General features: G+C 40.5%; 1 protein-coding gene across 1 annotated transcript; it reads right to left on the bottom strand.

The window, feature by feature from the left end:
* Positions 1-1,158: 1,158 nt before the first annotated feature.
* LOC120109784 lies at positions 1,159-8,479 on the bottom strand. The gene is made up of 7 exons (XM_039123466.1): positions 8,408-8,479; positions 7,157-7,259; positions 2,045-2,142; positions 1,862-1,951; positions 1,642-1,765; positions 1,468-1,553; positions 1,159-1,353 (listed from the first exon to the last, which is right to left on the bottom strand). The coding sequence occupies exons 1-7, from the start codon at positions 8,477-8,479 to the stop codon at positions 1,264-1,266; spliced, it is 663 nt and encodes a 220-aa protein (XP_038979394.1). The 3' UTR covers positions 1,159-1,263.
* Positions 8,480-15,210: the final 6,731 nt, after the last annotated feature.

The following is a 15,210-nucleotide window of genomic DNA, read 5'->3' as shown; positions in this document are numbered from 1 at the left end:
GCGCAATCAAAATAATGAAGTGCTGATATATTTCAGGTTTACCTTTGTGCACAAATATTATTCGCCGACTTTATAGCCATATTATGAGTTTCTATTGGTAATCAAGATTCACAATTCTAACACAAACATCACTTGACAAAAAGGAACAATAACCCTGGTTCTTATAAGCATTCTCCTCATGTTCAATGTTCAATAGATATCATAGCTCAAAACATCAAAGACGCACAAAGTTTAAACAATCAAATGATTTGCATGTAAAACAAAGATTGACAATGAATATACATGAAAGAAAAATCTAACTACTACTACCCCAATGGATGTCAAGTACACATTGACCATCCCAATTTCCAAAAATTGAGCACAAGACATATTCCAAGGTTCAACATACCCATGGGTTCTGCCTCGTACCAGGTATATCGTTCCCATACTTGCACCGTAAACAAGACTCAAAACAGGAACATGTATCGACTCTCACACACCAAACTGACCCCATACTAGGCGTACTGACATTGTACCATAATGGTAGCAATCCTTGATGTATTTTAGCTTTCCATAAGGAAGTAAACATTTTAGGATTGTAAGCACTTATTTCATGTGCATCATACTAAGTATGCATAAATTAAAAGGAATGGAACACCCAATGCAGAGTTAGGTTGATGCCTTTGCTATTGCCACAAATAATGGATAGTCATGATGATATACGAACACTATTAAATGCATTTATGCCATAAAAAAGATGAAGAGACATTCCCTAGCATACAAAATAGAAAATGAGTAGACAGATAAATAATATATACTCACAATAGATGAAGAATAGACCCATCTGATGATTCTTTGCATAAATAGAAGCCCCAACTATAGATGATTTGGAGGCTAATGAAAGAAATAAAGAATAGCAGCGATGACCCTACAACAATATAATCCAATACTGCCAAACCAAAAATAAGCGGCACCATTTTAGGTGAAGAGTAACTGCATCAGTTAAAAAACATAACAAGATTCTGCCACATGTTTTATAGAAAATTTACACAGAAAAGAACTGAATTAAAGATTATTTAAGAACGCCACCATGGATTATTTATCATTCTCGTCCAGAGCACTACAAACTTAACTAAAACATAAAATGCTTGCAGATAGATAATCTCAATATCCACTTGATAAACGTAAAACGATCTCTTCAGATGTATCAACTCAAACACATTCCAGCATCGAAAATCTAAATGATGACAGCTCTTACGAATAAAATGAAAAATTTCTCCCATCTTAAAATTGAAAGGAAAGAAAGTAGCCAAAGCTCTCTAATCGAATAAGCTGAATCCGCATGTCGTCATCACTCTCCTCCTTCGGCTCCTCCTGCATCAAGAACAGAGCCGATAAAAATTAACATCCCTCGGTAACCTCAAAATCACACTATTCATCCCATCATGCATAATAACGACCAAATTTAAATTTGGAAAAGAAATCCACCTTCTTCTCCTCAGCTTCCGGCGCGGCAGCAGGCGCAGCTGCACCACCAGCCGGCGCTGAGACCGCAACAGGAGAACCGCCTCCCCCTACATTAAACGATCCAATAAGCATCATTTAAACCACCCAATAAGCATAAAAAGATTGCGCGGAGAAGGGAAGCAACGGGGTTCGAACCGGAACCAACGCTCAAGATGAGGTCGTCCACGCTCCTCTTCTCGAGCAGCTTGGCGAAGAGCGGAGCCCAGTAGGAGTCTATCTTCAGATTGGCGGCCTTCACCAAGGTGGAAATCTTCTCAGCCTGTCATCAACCAAATCAAAAACCCTAGCTTTAGATTACATGCAGCATCAAAACACTAGAAAAGAAGGAAGAAGAGAAGGAGAAGAAGAGGAGAACCGTGATGGCGATCCCATCATCGTGGAGGATGAGGGCGGCGTAGGAGCAGGCGAGCTCTCCGGTGGACCATCGCGAGATCAATCGAGCGAGCTGCTAAGATCCGAAGAACAAAGAAGACGTGAGAAATTTGGAGGAGATTCGTTTCGGAAAAATTGGAGCGAGGAAGAGCAGGTGGGATCTTACCCGAGAGGAGATCTGGATAGAGAAGGCGAGGACGGGATGCCTCCTTGTTCTGCCTTGTGCGATCCCTTCTAGGGTTTCGGTGGCGATGGTACGAAGGCCTTTTATATGAGACGGGCCGTGCCGTTAGGGTTTTGGGATCCCAGAACTTGAAGTGCGGAGGCACGGCGTCCGGGCTGGGTTGTTGTTTTTGGGCTCGGCATTGCCAGAAGATTGTCATGTTCTCCGGCCCATCTTAAGTTTTTTTTTTCAGAAACCGATTTTATGTTCTGCTAAGATATATTATATTTCAAAACAATAAAAATTCTATTCCGAACAGCGGAGTTGAGAGCGGCGTGGGCTAGCCTGAGATACTGCACGGTGTGTGCTGCAGGCCAGAGTAGTTCCGCTGGCGGGCAACTCGGTTTACAATGATTGGCTGGATTCAGAGCGGAATCGGGTGGTGCGGATAGGTGTCACCCACTACTCCGGAACATTTGGATCATGGTGAGGAGATGATGTTGAGTTCAAAGCTAGGCATAATTTATGGAGAGGCTAACGGGGCTGCGGACTGGGTAACCTCGTATGTGGCTGATCATTTTGGAGGTATTCTATGAGTCAGAGAAAAAAGAATTGCCTAGTGCACTCCGTGATGTGTTATCTTTAGACTTTTTTTGGATGTATTCATATTAGAGGCGTATGAGCCAACACTGTAGGCAAAAAATAAAAAAATAAGAAAATCAATTATAGCTATAATTATATTGGGGAAGGGACTCCCATTGGAATTCCTTTCAAAGGAGTTTAAGATTGAGATGGTCAGCATCTAGGGAATTTAAAATTCATCCCTCTTTTAGCAGGGCATCTGCTGATCTGTTTGAAAGAAAAGGAGATATAGGTAAGGGCCAATGGATCATGAAGTTTGGGGCTGGTCGGGTCTTAGCTTTAGAGCATTAGCACTCAACTATGGTGCTGGTGAGAACTCCATCCGCTCTGCTACTTCGTGGGTTAGATTTTCTTGACCTTCCAGTGGAGCTTTAAGAGTGGAACATGCTTCTTCAGGTAGCGGCAAGCAGCCGGAGTACCCAAGTTCATTGATAATTGTACCAAAAGAGATGATCAAAGGGGCTATGCAAAAGTCTATGATTCGGGCCATGGTTATGATGGATGGGTGATTCAGGCAAGGCAAAATATTCAGAAAAAACGAATGGGGCTGCAGATTGGGTAGCTTTTTTTGTTGCTAACCACTCAGGGGACCACCTATGGGTAGGCGAGGCAAAGTTGCCTAATGCTCTTCATGATGCATTACTTTTTGACTTTCTTGATTATATCCGTACACGTAATGTATGATACTTTCGTTTTAGCACCCAAAAAAAAAAAGTAATGAAGTTGTCAAAGTAATAGATGAATTAAGGACATGAGATAACCCCTAACCACTTTGCCTCTTTGTCCTAATGAATGCCTTCTCTTGGAATTGTAGAATAGCGGCGTAGCCGTCGTTCCTAAATTATCTTAAGCATCTGATCAGAAAGTATGAGATTGATATTTTCAGGTGAATCACTTGAATAAGTAAAGAAAATATCAGGAATCAATAGAACATATTTGCTATGGTTGTGAAGGGGCTCTCAAGTTAAATTTTTGTGGCATGGAAGAAAAACTTACAATCTGTTGAAATTTGCAGCACTAATAAACAAGCTATTTTTGATTAGTCATAATTAAAGATCATCAGCCGCGCACATGTGGAAAATAATGCAGAATAATCCGGGATATGGTGCAAAATAGGGTTTTACCAGGTCATCTGGTTATGATCATTGGAGATTCAATGTAATCAGTTCAAACCGGAAGAGAAAGGAGGGCGGAAATTTAAAGAAAATGGAGATAACAGGGAGCTCAAAATTTCATCAGGGAGAATAGATTGATGGATTTGATATATAGTGGCTGCCAACATACTTGTTGGGAAAGATCAGATAGAGAAATGGCTATGGATAGTTGGATTGACATGTTCCCATAATCTAAACTCTTTCATCTTCCAAGAATCGGCTCGGATCATTGTCTAATTCTATTAAAATTGAGGCTACAAGAAACAAAAGACCTACACCATTCAGATTTGAGAATTTTTGGCTATGTTGTGATGGAGTTCAAGAGATCGTCAGGAGGGCATAGCATTTCAATGGCAATGTATCAAAAGGAGTTAAGGTTACCAAGACGCTCACAAATACTAAGAAGGCTTTATTAAAGTGGAAGAAGGAATATATTGGTAATTTATTTCAGAAAACATTAAGGTTGGGAGCACAAATGTTACAAGAGAAGCATATTGAATGTGGTGGGCTAAATTCTCAAATACAAACTACACTACCCATGAGAATGATAAGGTGTTGAAGCTCCAAGAAATTTTATGGCGTCAAAAGTCTAGACTTAAATAGCTCAAAGAGGGAGATGCAAACAAATCATTTTTCCACAAAGCAACTATGCTTAGAAGAAGAAAGAGTAGAATTCATAAATTAATTACGAGGATGGTTCTACATTGCAGATGAAATCAATCCACTATTCAAAGTTACTTCAAAAAGCAATTGAATTTGCTGGTTGTCAAGGCTCACATTCAGCTTCCTCCAACACATAGCAAGGTAATGAGGCAGCAAAAACTATATCTTATCCAAGATGTAACAGAGATGGAAATACAAGAAGCTATATTTCAATTATCATCTGACAAAGTCCCAAATCTTGATAGTTTCCAACCGCTATTCTTCAAAAGCCTTCTGGTCGATTATCGAAGGAGACATGGTAGCTATAATAAAGAAATCCTTTGTATCCTTCCAGAAGCTAGGGGTTTGGAAAGCAACATATATCACACTTATCCAAAAGAGGATTACCCTATGGAGGTTAAAGATTATAGAGTAATCAGTTTATGCAATACTTTACATAAAATTATTACCAAAATATTAGTCAACCGAATGGAGGTGTTTAAGCGTACTCTAATTTCAGTTGAGCAAGGAGTCTTTATTTCAAATAGAAGTAGTACAGATAATATTATAGTAGCTCAATAAATTTTTCATTCTATGAAAAAGGCATTGATGGAAGAAATATTAGGCACCTCGACTTTGGACCAGACCGACCTCCTTGACCCTTGGTATAAACCAACGTAAACAACTTCAGCTCTGGCCAAAGAGCCAATCAGCCGAGGAGCCACCAACCGAGGAGCCAATTAGCATGTGCCGACAAGGACTGACAGTTCTGGCCACCTGCAGTTGTGGAACTCTACATTCGGGCGCACGGTCAGTGCCGTATGCCGCCCACGCAGAACGATGCCTACGTCATAGTCGTACTACTATCCATTACCCTGTCCATTGATGCATGTCACATCAGATCAAGTAACGACAAAACAGGCTGCCCTATTGCCCTATATAAAAAGGGGCAGCCCGAAAGACCTCAAGTATGAGATAAAAAAAGCATTATTTATAGAAAACTCAACTCTACTGAAATCCCTTTGTTTCATATTGTTGCCTCTCTATCCTAACTTAGCCATCAGAGGGTCTGCCGCCGGAAACTCTCTGGCAAGTATACTTTTTGTAGGCCGTTTCTAGAGGAGACCAATTATCCCCACCTAGGCCAGCCGGTTCAGCTCAGTTCTTGCCGACCTCAGAGTCATCCGAGCTGCGCTCCGATCTTAGTTCGGATTCAGCAGCAATATGCATCAAAAAGAAAATCTCTAATGGTGATCAAGGCTGATATAGAGAAGGCATATAATAGGATGTCTTGGAATTATCTTTATGAAGTTCTCAAGCACTTTGAGTTCCATTAGAAATTCATTAGATGGACTATGAGCCGTGTACAAAATCCCACATTCTCGGTATTAATCAACGGCAACCCAACTCCATGGTTTTCTTTTTGAATGGGCTTAAAGCAAGGTCATCCTCTCTCCTTTATTCCTCTTTATATTACTTGATATGTTATCTAGGTCTTTTTTTTTTTTTTATTTTTTTTGGTACAACGGCGGCTCACACCCTACGGGTGTGGATACGGCCAGCAAAATCTGAAAATAACAAAGCAGAAAGAGACTCCGGTATTGTGTCGTGCTCCCTCCAAACAAAGCCTCCAGAATGGTGAGCCGCATAGGAAGCGACCCAATTAGCTGTACAATTCGCTTTCCTGTAGATGTGTGTAGCCTGATGGATGTCACACGCCTGCAAGAGTCAGCGAATGTCCAGAAGCAGCGGCCTACCCTCACCTGCACGACCCCGACCCCTGATCCAGTCAATCACAGTGGCCGAGTCGCCCTCAAGAATAATCTGGTCTGCACCAAGTGTCCGTCTCGCATAAGATATGCCCTCCCAGGCAGCTCGGAGCTCAATACTCACCACCGATGAATCGAAAATCCGCTATCCCCCCGACGCCACTAGCCTGGAATCATGATCTCGAATGACAAAGCCTACAACACCTCCGCCTCTCCCATCAGCGGCCATACTACCATCGAAATTTACCTTCAGGAAGCCAGGAGGTGGGGGTACCCAGGATACGAAAATATATCTGGGCACTACAAGAGCAAAAGGGGTACCCCAGATGTCCCTGGCCAAACCCGATAGGTGAACTCACAGCAGTGCTAAGAAACTCCTCTGCATGCAAAAATGCCCTAGCCACCACCGCCCGCGGGGGCGAGCTGCGACCCTCAAAGACTCATGCATGCCTATCCAACCAGGAATGGTAAGCAGATAGGCAACACGAGTCCCTCTCTCCTCCACCCCAAGCCCTGACCCCGGGGCCTCCAGGAAGCGTAGGAACTCAACAATGAACGGCCACCTCTGCCCCGGGTCATAGGAGAGCCCTGCACACCTCCAGATCTGACTGGCCCGCGGGCACTCGACTAGCATATGATAGATAGACTCCTCCACCTCCGGACATACTCCACAGTCTGCAGCTATCCGTACTCCCCGCCGCATCAGAACACTCCTAGTGGGTAGCACCCCATGCTACCTTCCATAGGAATAGTGCGACGCATGGATGAACACGTAGTCTCTAGATCCAGGTATCATCAAAACTGTCGAGCCACCGCTCCTCCTCTCCACCGCGCTATGTTATCTAGGTCTTTGCAGGCAGCAGTTGATAGCTGCGCTTTGACAATATATAAACCAAAATCACAAGGACCTAGCCAGTATATCACACTTAAATGTTTGCCGATGATTCTCTTGGCAGCAAAAAACACGAACAAGAAGAATGCAATAAGCTTGAGGAAGATTCCAACTGAATACTGCAACCAATCAGGCCAAAAAAATCAATATCCATAAATCCCAAGTTCAGTTTATAAGCCAGCCATACTACGACACCCAACAAGCAACATGTCTTTTAAGTATAATTAGCATCCCAGTTAAACTGGCAAGTGGACGCACCTTGGAGTTCCTCTAACTGGTGGAAAGCTCATTTAACGTGACTTCTGCCCGCTCTTTGAAGGATCAATAGCAAGCTAGGGGGATGAAATGGAAGCACTTATCCTCAGCAGGAAGAGTTAATCTACTTCAGTCCATTCTAGCATCCAGTTACATTTACGTTATGGCCAATATTGCTGTTTTACGGATGGTCATAGATGAATTGGAGACAGATTTTTAAGGCTTTCTTATGGGGCCATGATAAAGACTCAAGGAAACTTCATTCTTTTATCATGGGAGAAAGTATATATGACAAGAAGCCAAAGGAAGTCTTAGACTTCAACAGAATTAGATCAGAAGAGATGCATTCATGGCAAAGGCGCAGCTGGAAGTTTGTAACTAAACAGAGAAGAATGGTGTCAGCCAAATATAATTTCACAAGTTGGGACACTTAGCAATATGGAAAAGGGTCTTCACCAAGTTGGAGAGCTATATGTTCGGCATCAAAGCGGGCAAAACAAACCTTCTATTGGCAGGTTGGAGACGGCAAAAATTAATTTAGTACGTTTCAAGACCCTTGGATTAGTAATATTCCTATCAATCGAAGCCCCATCCCTTAGACTGCTGGAAAGTTTCAGATCCGATTAGCACAGATGGGGCATGGAATCATCAGCTTTTAACGCAAGTATTCACGTTGGAGACAGTTGAACAAGTGATGTCCATTCTAATCCCCAAGCAACAATTATGAAGATAGATTGATTTGGACGGATTCCGGCTCTACTAATCTAAAAGTTGGAGAAGTATATAGAATGATCAAGGAGGATTCTGCAGCACCTTTTGATCAAGCTAATGATTTCAAATGGGTTTGGAAAATAGAAGCAGCTCCATGAGTGAAGCTTTATTGGTGGAAAGTAACTTGGGGCCGATTGCCATGCAAAGATCTTTTAGAAGCATGGGGACGACTCCATAACCAAAGCAATGATTATGATCTATGCCAAGGTATAAAGGAGGATATTCATCATTGTATAATTACCTGCTCAATTGCTGAAGAAGTCTGGAATGATATTGGAAGGGACAACCCAACAGTGGCAGCCTTCAACTCCATGCAAAACCAAATGACTTTTGGATAAGAGAGTGCCAGATACATTTCTTATGTCTTATGTCGGATGGATGCTTAGGATTGCAGGAAATGAGCATCTCTTTCAGGGGAAACAGTCCAAACCAAGACATATTTCTCATCATCATGCCCAACGTCTTGCAAAAGAATATCATGAAGCTACATCGAATACAACCAGGTTTCACATGCCATGGTTCTGGGGTACCGGCAGCACATTCAGTGACCTCAATCCGACAATTATCTAAACTGGTTACATGGTGTGTGAACCGGCCTAGACTGGGCCGTATTGGACTAAAGTCGATATGCCCAACCGACTTCAACCTACAATTCAAAACAATAGGGGATTGAAATAGAGGATGCAATCACGATCCTCTGCTTCTTCTCCCCCTTTTTTGTTGACCAAATATGTTATAGTAATTATGGTTGTTGTGGACTCTGCAGGGCCGTTCGAACGGCCGCCGGCTAATGGGTCGCACTCAACTACCGCTAGGGTCGCGGCCGGGTGCAACGACATTGACCCCTACCTCTTGTCTCATCTTCCCTCTCTTCCTTCTCGTTTCTTCTTCTTTTTATTTCTTATTTCCTTCCTATTTTAGTTTCGTTTATTTATTTACTAATTTCTTTATATACATATATATTCTATTCTTCTTTTCTAGTTGTTAATTTCTCTTTTCTACCTCATGGACTTGATGCTGAGATGATTTTTGTCATAGACAACTAAATCCAAACCTTTGATTGAACTTGAACTGAGACTCTCTCTTCTTCATCTTTCTTTCCCTAAGCCAAGCCCAGGGATCCTGGTATAAGATACTGTCTTCCTTTGCTCAGATCCAAGTTGATCCTCAAAGTGGACACCCAGCACCGCCTCGATATCTAGGCAACTTACAAACCAATACTCCCTGTCTTATTAGGTGACTCTAGAATTTGGTTACCCTTGACCTTTATTGAAACACTTAAACCATAGCTCATCTTTATCAGTTAAGTTTACCTTATTCGGACCAACTCGGGCAGTTGGGCACTGCCACTGGACCAATCTGATTTGGAGACATGAGGTTGTATTCCTAATATTATTTTAATTTTTGACTTTGCTTGACTTTAGAAATAATAATACAATAAATAGTATTTTAAAAATATTAAAATAGATGAACCTGATCCGCCTATCTGAAATAGAATTTTGAAGCGAGAAGAGGTAAGTAACATAATGCTTTAGAGTGTGTTTTTCGAATTTTGATAAAATGATAATTAGTTTATTAAATATGACTGTGAAATCTGTTTTATATTTGGTCAAATGGGTCGAGCATATTATCGTCACAATAGTAAATCTTTTTAAATATGTTATATATTATATTATAAAATTTAAAAATATGACCAAATAAATTATGAAATTTGTTTCATATGTACGTATTCTCAACATGGCTATAATCTGGCCCAGTCAATAAAATTATTTTTGGCCCTATCGACTTATAATTTGAAAAACTAGTTTTGACAACCAAGCTAACCGGTGATTAGAATAGTGGTATCTGGTACTTTGTGCATTTTCTAGCTGACGCATTTGCCACTGAGGTTATGTGACCATAACCTAATATTAGGTCCTAGTGTTAGATTTATAAATAAATAATAATTTCAAAAGAGATATATGTATTATTTAAAATTCAATTTATTCCACATCAATAACATTCTCTTTATTAATTATTTATTTAGCATGCTTAGACCCCACTTTGTGGTATTATATTATTTGCTGGGCTAGTGTAGCTCATTATCTGCTTTTCTCTATTTTTCAATCCTAAATTATGATTGCTCGAGAACTTGGGGAAGTATGCTGGATCTTCCGTAATATTCAACAATTATTGGAGTTCTAGTGCTGACTAGTTTAGTTAGAATATTTTATTTGATTTGAATTAGTTAGCATGTTTTGATTTATATCACTTTAGAATAATTGATTTGAGAGATGTTTTTTGTTTTAGATCATGATTAAATAAATTTTCAAGAATCAATATAATTATTTATTGCTTTGAGATTATGATATGCTTTGTGATAGCCTTTACATGCTTGTATGGTTCTCTATACAGGTATGCGGCATCTGTTTATTTCTAAGTTTGGAGCATGAGCGGATTTAGTAGTATCAGAGCCTAAGTTTTAAGATCCTTAGGATTCATTGAAAAGGTTGATAGTTGGGTAGGAACTGACAATGGGGACATATTATTTGCTTCTTGTTAATTAACTTGTGCTATTTTGCTTGGATGCATTTTGTGATGTTTGTTTTTAGTTTTACTAAATCAGAATGTTGCCGCATACTAACAAAGCGGCCCGAGAAAATCTTGGAGTCGCGAGGCACTAGAATGCGGCTTTTGGAATTCACCAAGAAGATGGGGCTGGTCAATCAATACTGAGTCAGCCAATTATAAGTCATCTAATGTGATACAAGGGGATGTAGTTGGAAACCAAACTCAGATGCTTGAACTAATTGAGGAAGTTGTTGGATTAGTACGTCAACAGAAGCGGCAACCTCAGCACTCAGTCCAGCATGATGTTGGTCAACTGAGCAAAAAAGGGGTATAGCTGAATTTAGAAAGATAGCTCCCTCCAGCTTTTAAAGGTACTACTAATCCTCATGAGGCCGAGGCTTGGATTGATGAGATAGAGAAAGCTTTAGGACAATGGAGTGCACTGTGAAAAAAAAGTCAGATTTGCCACCTATATGCTTCAGGACAAAGCTCATCATTGGTGGAAGTCTGTGGAGTGCACATTAGCTCACGATCATGAGCTAGTTACCTAGAAAAGATATTGTACTATCTTATATTCTAAGTATTTTCCTTCTAGTCGATTAAGAGAGTTAAAGAGCGAATTCCTTAATTTGTTTTAAAGAGCTATGATTGTGGATGCGTATGAGATCGAGTTTGACAGACTGTCCCAATTTGCTCCTACCTCGTCAAGGATGTTGAGTCCAAGATAAGGAGGTTTGAAAAAGAGTTGAAGCCACACTTACATCGGGGTTTGGTCGCAATGCACTCAGCAAACAATGATGATTTGGTAGATAGGGCCAATAATGTGGTGATTATTTGGAAAGAAACTCAAGATACTAAAGGTGTGAAGCAAAAGAAGAGGAGTAGAGATTTTGATACTTACAGTGGATAGAACACTGACAGGTTTGCGAAATCTTGTGACAAGTCTTGGCATTCAGGGAGGCAAGAATATTATGGAAAGTCTACTAAATGTGAAGCATGTGGTGGTGTCCATATAACCGAGGATTGTAAACTGTTATTCGAGCTTGTTTCAAATGTGGCCAGTAAGGCTATATAATAGTAAAGTGCCTTCAGAATCTTCAAGAGTCTCAATCAATTCAGAATCCCAAGCTACTAGGCCTAGCAAGTGCAAGCTTCTTTTGCTCTGGCTAAGTCAGTTTAGTCATCTTCTCCAAGGATCAAAAGGGGGAGACCGTGCACTCAGGGCTGTGTTTATGCACTGATTCAATAAGATACTCATACATCCAACACCGTGGTATTAGGTATATTATCGATTTCATTTGTTTATACCCGTGTGCTATTTGATCATGGTGTTACACATTCTTTTGATCATTTATATTTATACAAAAATATAAGTTTTCCTATGTGTCATTAGAGTTTGATCTGTATATTAGCACCTCTGCCGACGGTGGTGTGATCGCTAATCAAATCTGCAGTCTTGTTCAATTCAGATAGTAGATAGAGGAACTGAATGCTGATTTGATAGTTCTAGAAATTCTTGATTTTGACATAATTTTGGGTATGGACTGGTTAGCAACACATTTTGCTACTATTAATTGCTATGAGAAATAGGTTAATTTCTAGATTCTTGGGGATACTACATTTAGTTTTATGGGGTAGTGGTGATTATACTTCCCTCGAGTTGTTTTGGCTGTGCAAATTAAGCGGTTACTCAAAAAAGGGTGTATGATATATAGAGCCACAGTAGTTGATATCAGACAAGCAAACCAGAAACTACAAGATATTCTAATGGCAAATGAATATCCTGATGTCTTTTCAGAAAGATTTCTCTGGTTTGCCGCCAGATAGAAAAGATGAATTTGCAATCGATTTGATTTCTAGTATGGCACCAATCTAAAACTTCTTATAGAATGGCTCCAATTGAAATGAAGGAACTAAAGGAGCAGTTGCAAGATCTTCTTGATATAGGCTTCATCAGACTAGTGTTATCCCTTAGGGAGCTTCAGTATTGTTTGTAAAGAAGAAGGATGATAGTATGAGGCTATGTATTGATTATCAGGAGTTAAATAAAGTGACAGTAGAGAACAAGTAACCTCTACCAAGGATTGATGACATGTTTGATTAGTCAAGGGGTACCAATTATTCTCGAAGATTGATCTCCGTTCTAGGTACCATCAATTGAAGATAAGGGTGGAAGATGTGCCAAAGACTGCCTTTTGTATGCCGTACAAACACGATGGATTTTTTATCACGCCCTTTGCATTGACAAATGCTCCAACAGCTTTTATGGACCTAATGAATAGGTTATTTAAACCCCTTTTAGACAAATTTATAGTTGTCTTTATTGATGAAATTCTAGTTTACTCTGGAAGCTAGGTCGAGCATGAGCAGCATTTGATGATTGTTCTAGAAACTCTGAGATAGAAACAGTTGTATGGTAAATGAAAAAAAAGTAAATTCTAGTCGAGCAGTATGATGTTCCTAGGGCATGTGATATCTAAAAAGGAGATTTATTTAGATCCAAGGAAGGTAGAAGCAATGGTTAACTAGAACAAGCCGAATAGTGTTTTCTGAGATTCATAGTTTTTTTGGACGCAGCTAGATATTATAGACAATTTGTTGAGGGTTTCTCTTACATTGTCACACCTTTGACTCGACTAACTCATAAAGGAGTTAAGTTTGAGTGGTCAGATAAGTGTGAACAGACCTTTCAGGAGCTTAAACAATATTTGGTATCGACTCCTATCCTTACCCTTCCTTATAATGGTGGAGGTTTAATCATTTATAGTGATGCTTCAAAAAAAGATTGTGTTGTGTGTTGATACAAAATGACAAGGTAATTGCTTATGCCTCTCGACAGCTAAAGCCTTATGAGGAAAATTACCCACACATGATCTTGAGCTTGCAACTATTGTATTTTGTTGCCCAAGGTGACAACCCAAGAGGGGGGGTGAATTGGGTTTTCTAAAAATTATGTTCCCTAATTTTTACTTTGAATAGACTGCAGCAGATAATAGGGATGTCATTTACTTAAGCTCTAGGCAATTACAAGTAAAGCAGTGGAAGATTAAGCTAGAGCAATTATACTATGGCTTTAGGGTGCAATTGATCTAAAATTACCTTATAGTTGTATGATCAATCTTAATCTATGTGTATGGTAAGAATGGAGTGGAAGCTAAGCAAATCACTTATACTCTATAGAAACAAAGCTAGAGATATTACACAATCAAGCATGAATGGAAGGCATGAAATACAAGAGATAAGGCATCACAAACACAAGATGTATAGTGATTCGGTGCACCCAGCACCTACATCCACTCCCCAAGACCTCTTGGAATTTCACTATAATCCTACCGATTACAGCCGGTTGTTTTACAAGCTCACAACCCAACTTGTTGTTTTACCGAGCGCACAACGAACTCGGTCGGTTTTTCCAGGCTCACCAACTAGAACCACTCCGATTGTTTTCCCGGGCTCACAATCAAACCCTTCTCGTTGGTTTTACCCTCGGCTCACCAACAAACCTAACACAGTTGGTTTTCCCTTTGGCTCACCAACAATCCTTACACAGTTGGTTTTCCCTTTGGCTCACCAACAAACCTTACACAGTTGGTTTTCCTTTGGCTCACCAACAAACCTTAACCCCTTGATTCAATCCTTGATTGAATCAAGTTACAAGATATTAAAACAAAGTATAAAACAAACAAAGCTTCTTAAACAAGCAAATATGACAATATAAACAAATAGAGTAAAGAGAAGCCCTCAAACGAGTTTTGAAGATGAAGGAGCTCGGCTTCTTCTTTACTTGACCCTCTTCTGATTTGGCACGAAGTAGAGGATCACCGAGGCAGCACACGGATGGAGAGGAAGCTTTGGGATTCACTTGGATGCTCTTCTTCTCTCTATTTTACTTTGAATGGCCCTTTTTGTGCTTATGGGAGATTTCCGTTGTAATCTCTTTGGAATCTCTTTCCTAAATGATCTCTCCACTTCCATGACTTCTCCCCTAGCTCTCTTCTGTTTTTATAGCTTTAGATGGCGTGGAAACAAGAATATAGCCGTTAGAGACAAGAAAAGAGCCGTTGGACACAGTCTGCATTTCCTGACAATGTTACCGTTGGGATCGGAGTCGACTCGCCGCGATCAGGAGTCGGCTCGCCTGTTGCAAGAGTCAGCTCGTGTTTTACCGGAGACGACTCGGCCACTGTTCCAAATTTGAATAATGTGCTTGCCTCGACTGGGAGTCGACTCGTCTTAACCTGGAGTCGACTCGCCAACTTCTGGAGCTGACTTGGCAATTTCGGAGTCGGCTCATCCACTGAAGTCCGTGGATCCAATTTTGAATTTTTGTCCTCTCGAGTCGACTCGACTGTCCTGGGAGTCGACTCGAATCTCAGAGCCCGAACTCCCGATCCTCTGTCTTTTGGCTCGTCCAGTCTTAGAGTCGACTCGAACTTCCTTGGAGTCGACTCGGCTCTCAGTTTGCGAAACTTGGTCTTCTGCCTTTTTGATGTG

The sequence above is a fragment of the Phoenix dactylifera genome, unplaced genomic scaffold, assembly GCF_009389715.1.
Source record: "Phoenix dactylifera cultivar Barhee BC4 unplaced genomic scaffold, palm_55x_up_171113_PBpolish2nd_filt_p 002760F, whole genome shotgun sequence".
NCBI lineage: Eukaryota > Viridiplantae > Streptophyta > Magnoliopsida > Arecales > Arecaceae > Phoenix > Phoenix dactylifera.
This window is presented reverse-complemented; position numbering and strand designations above follow the sequence as displayed.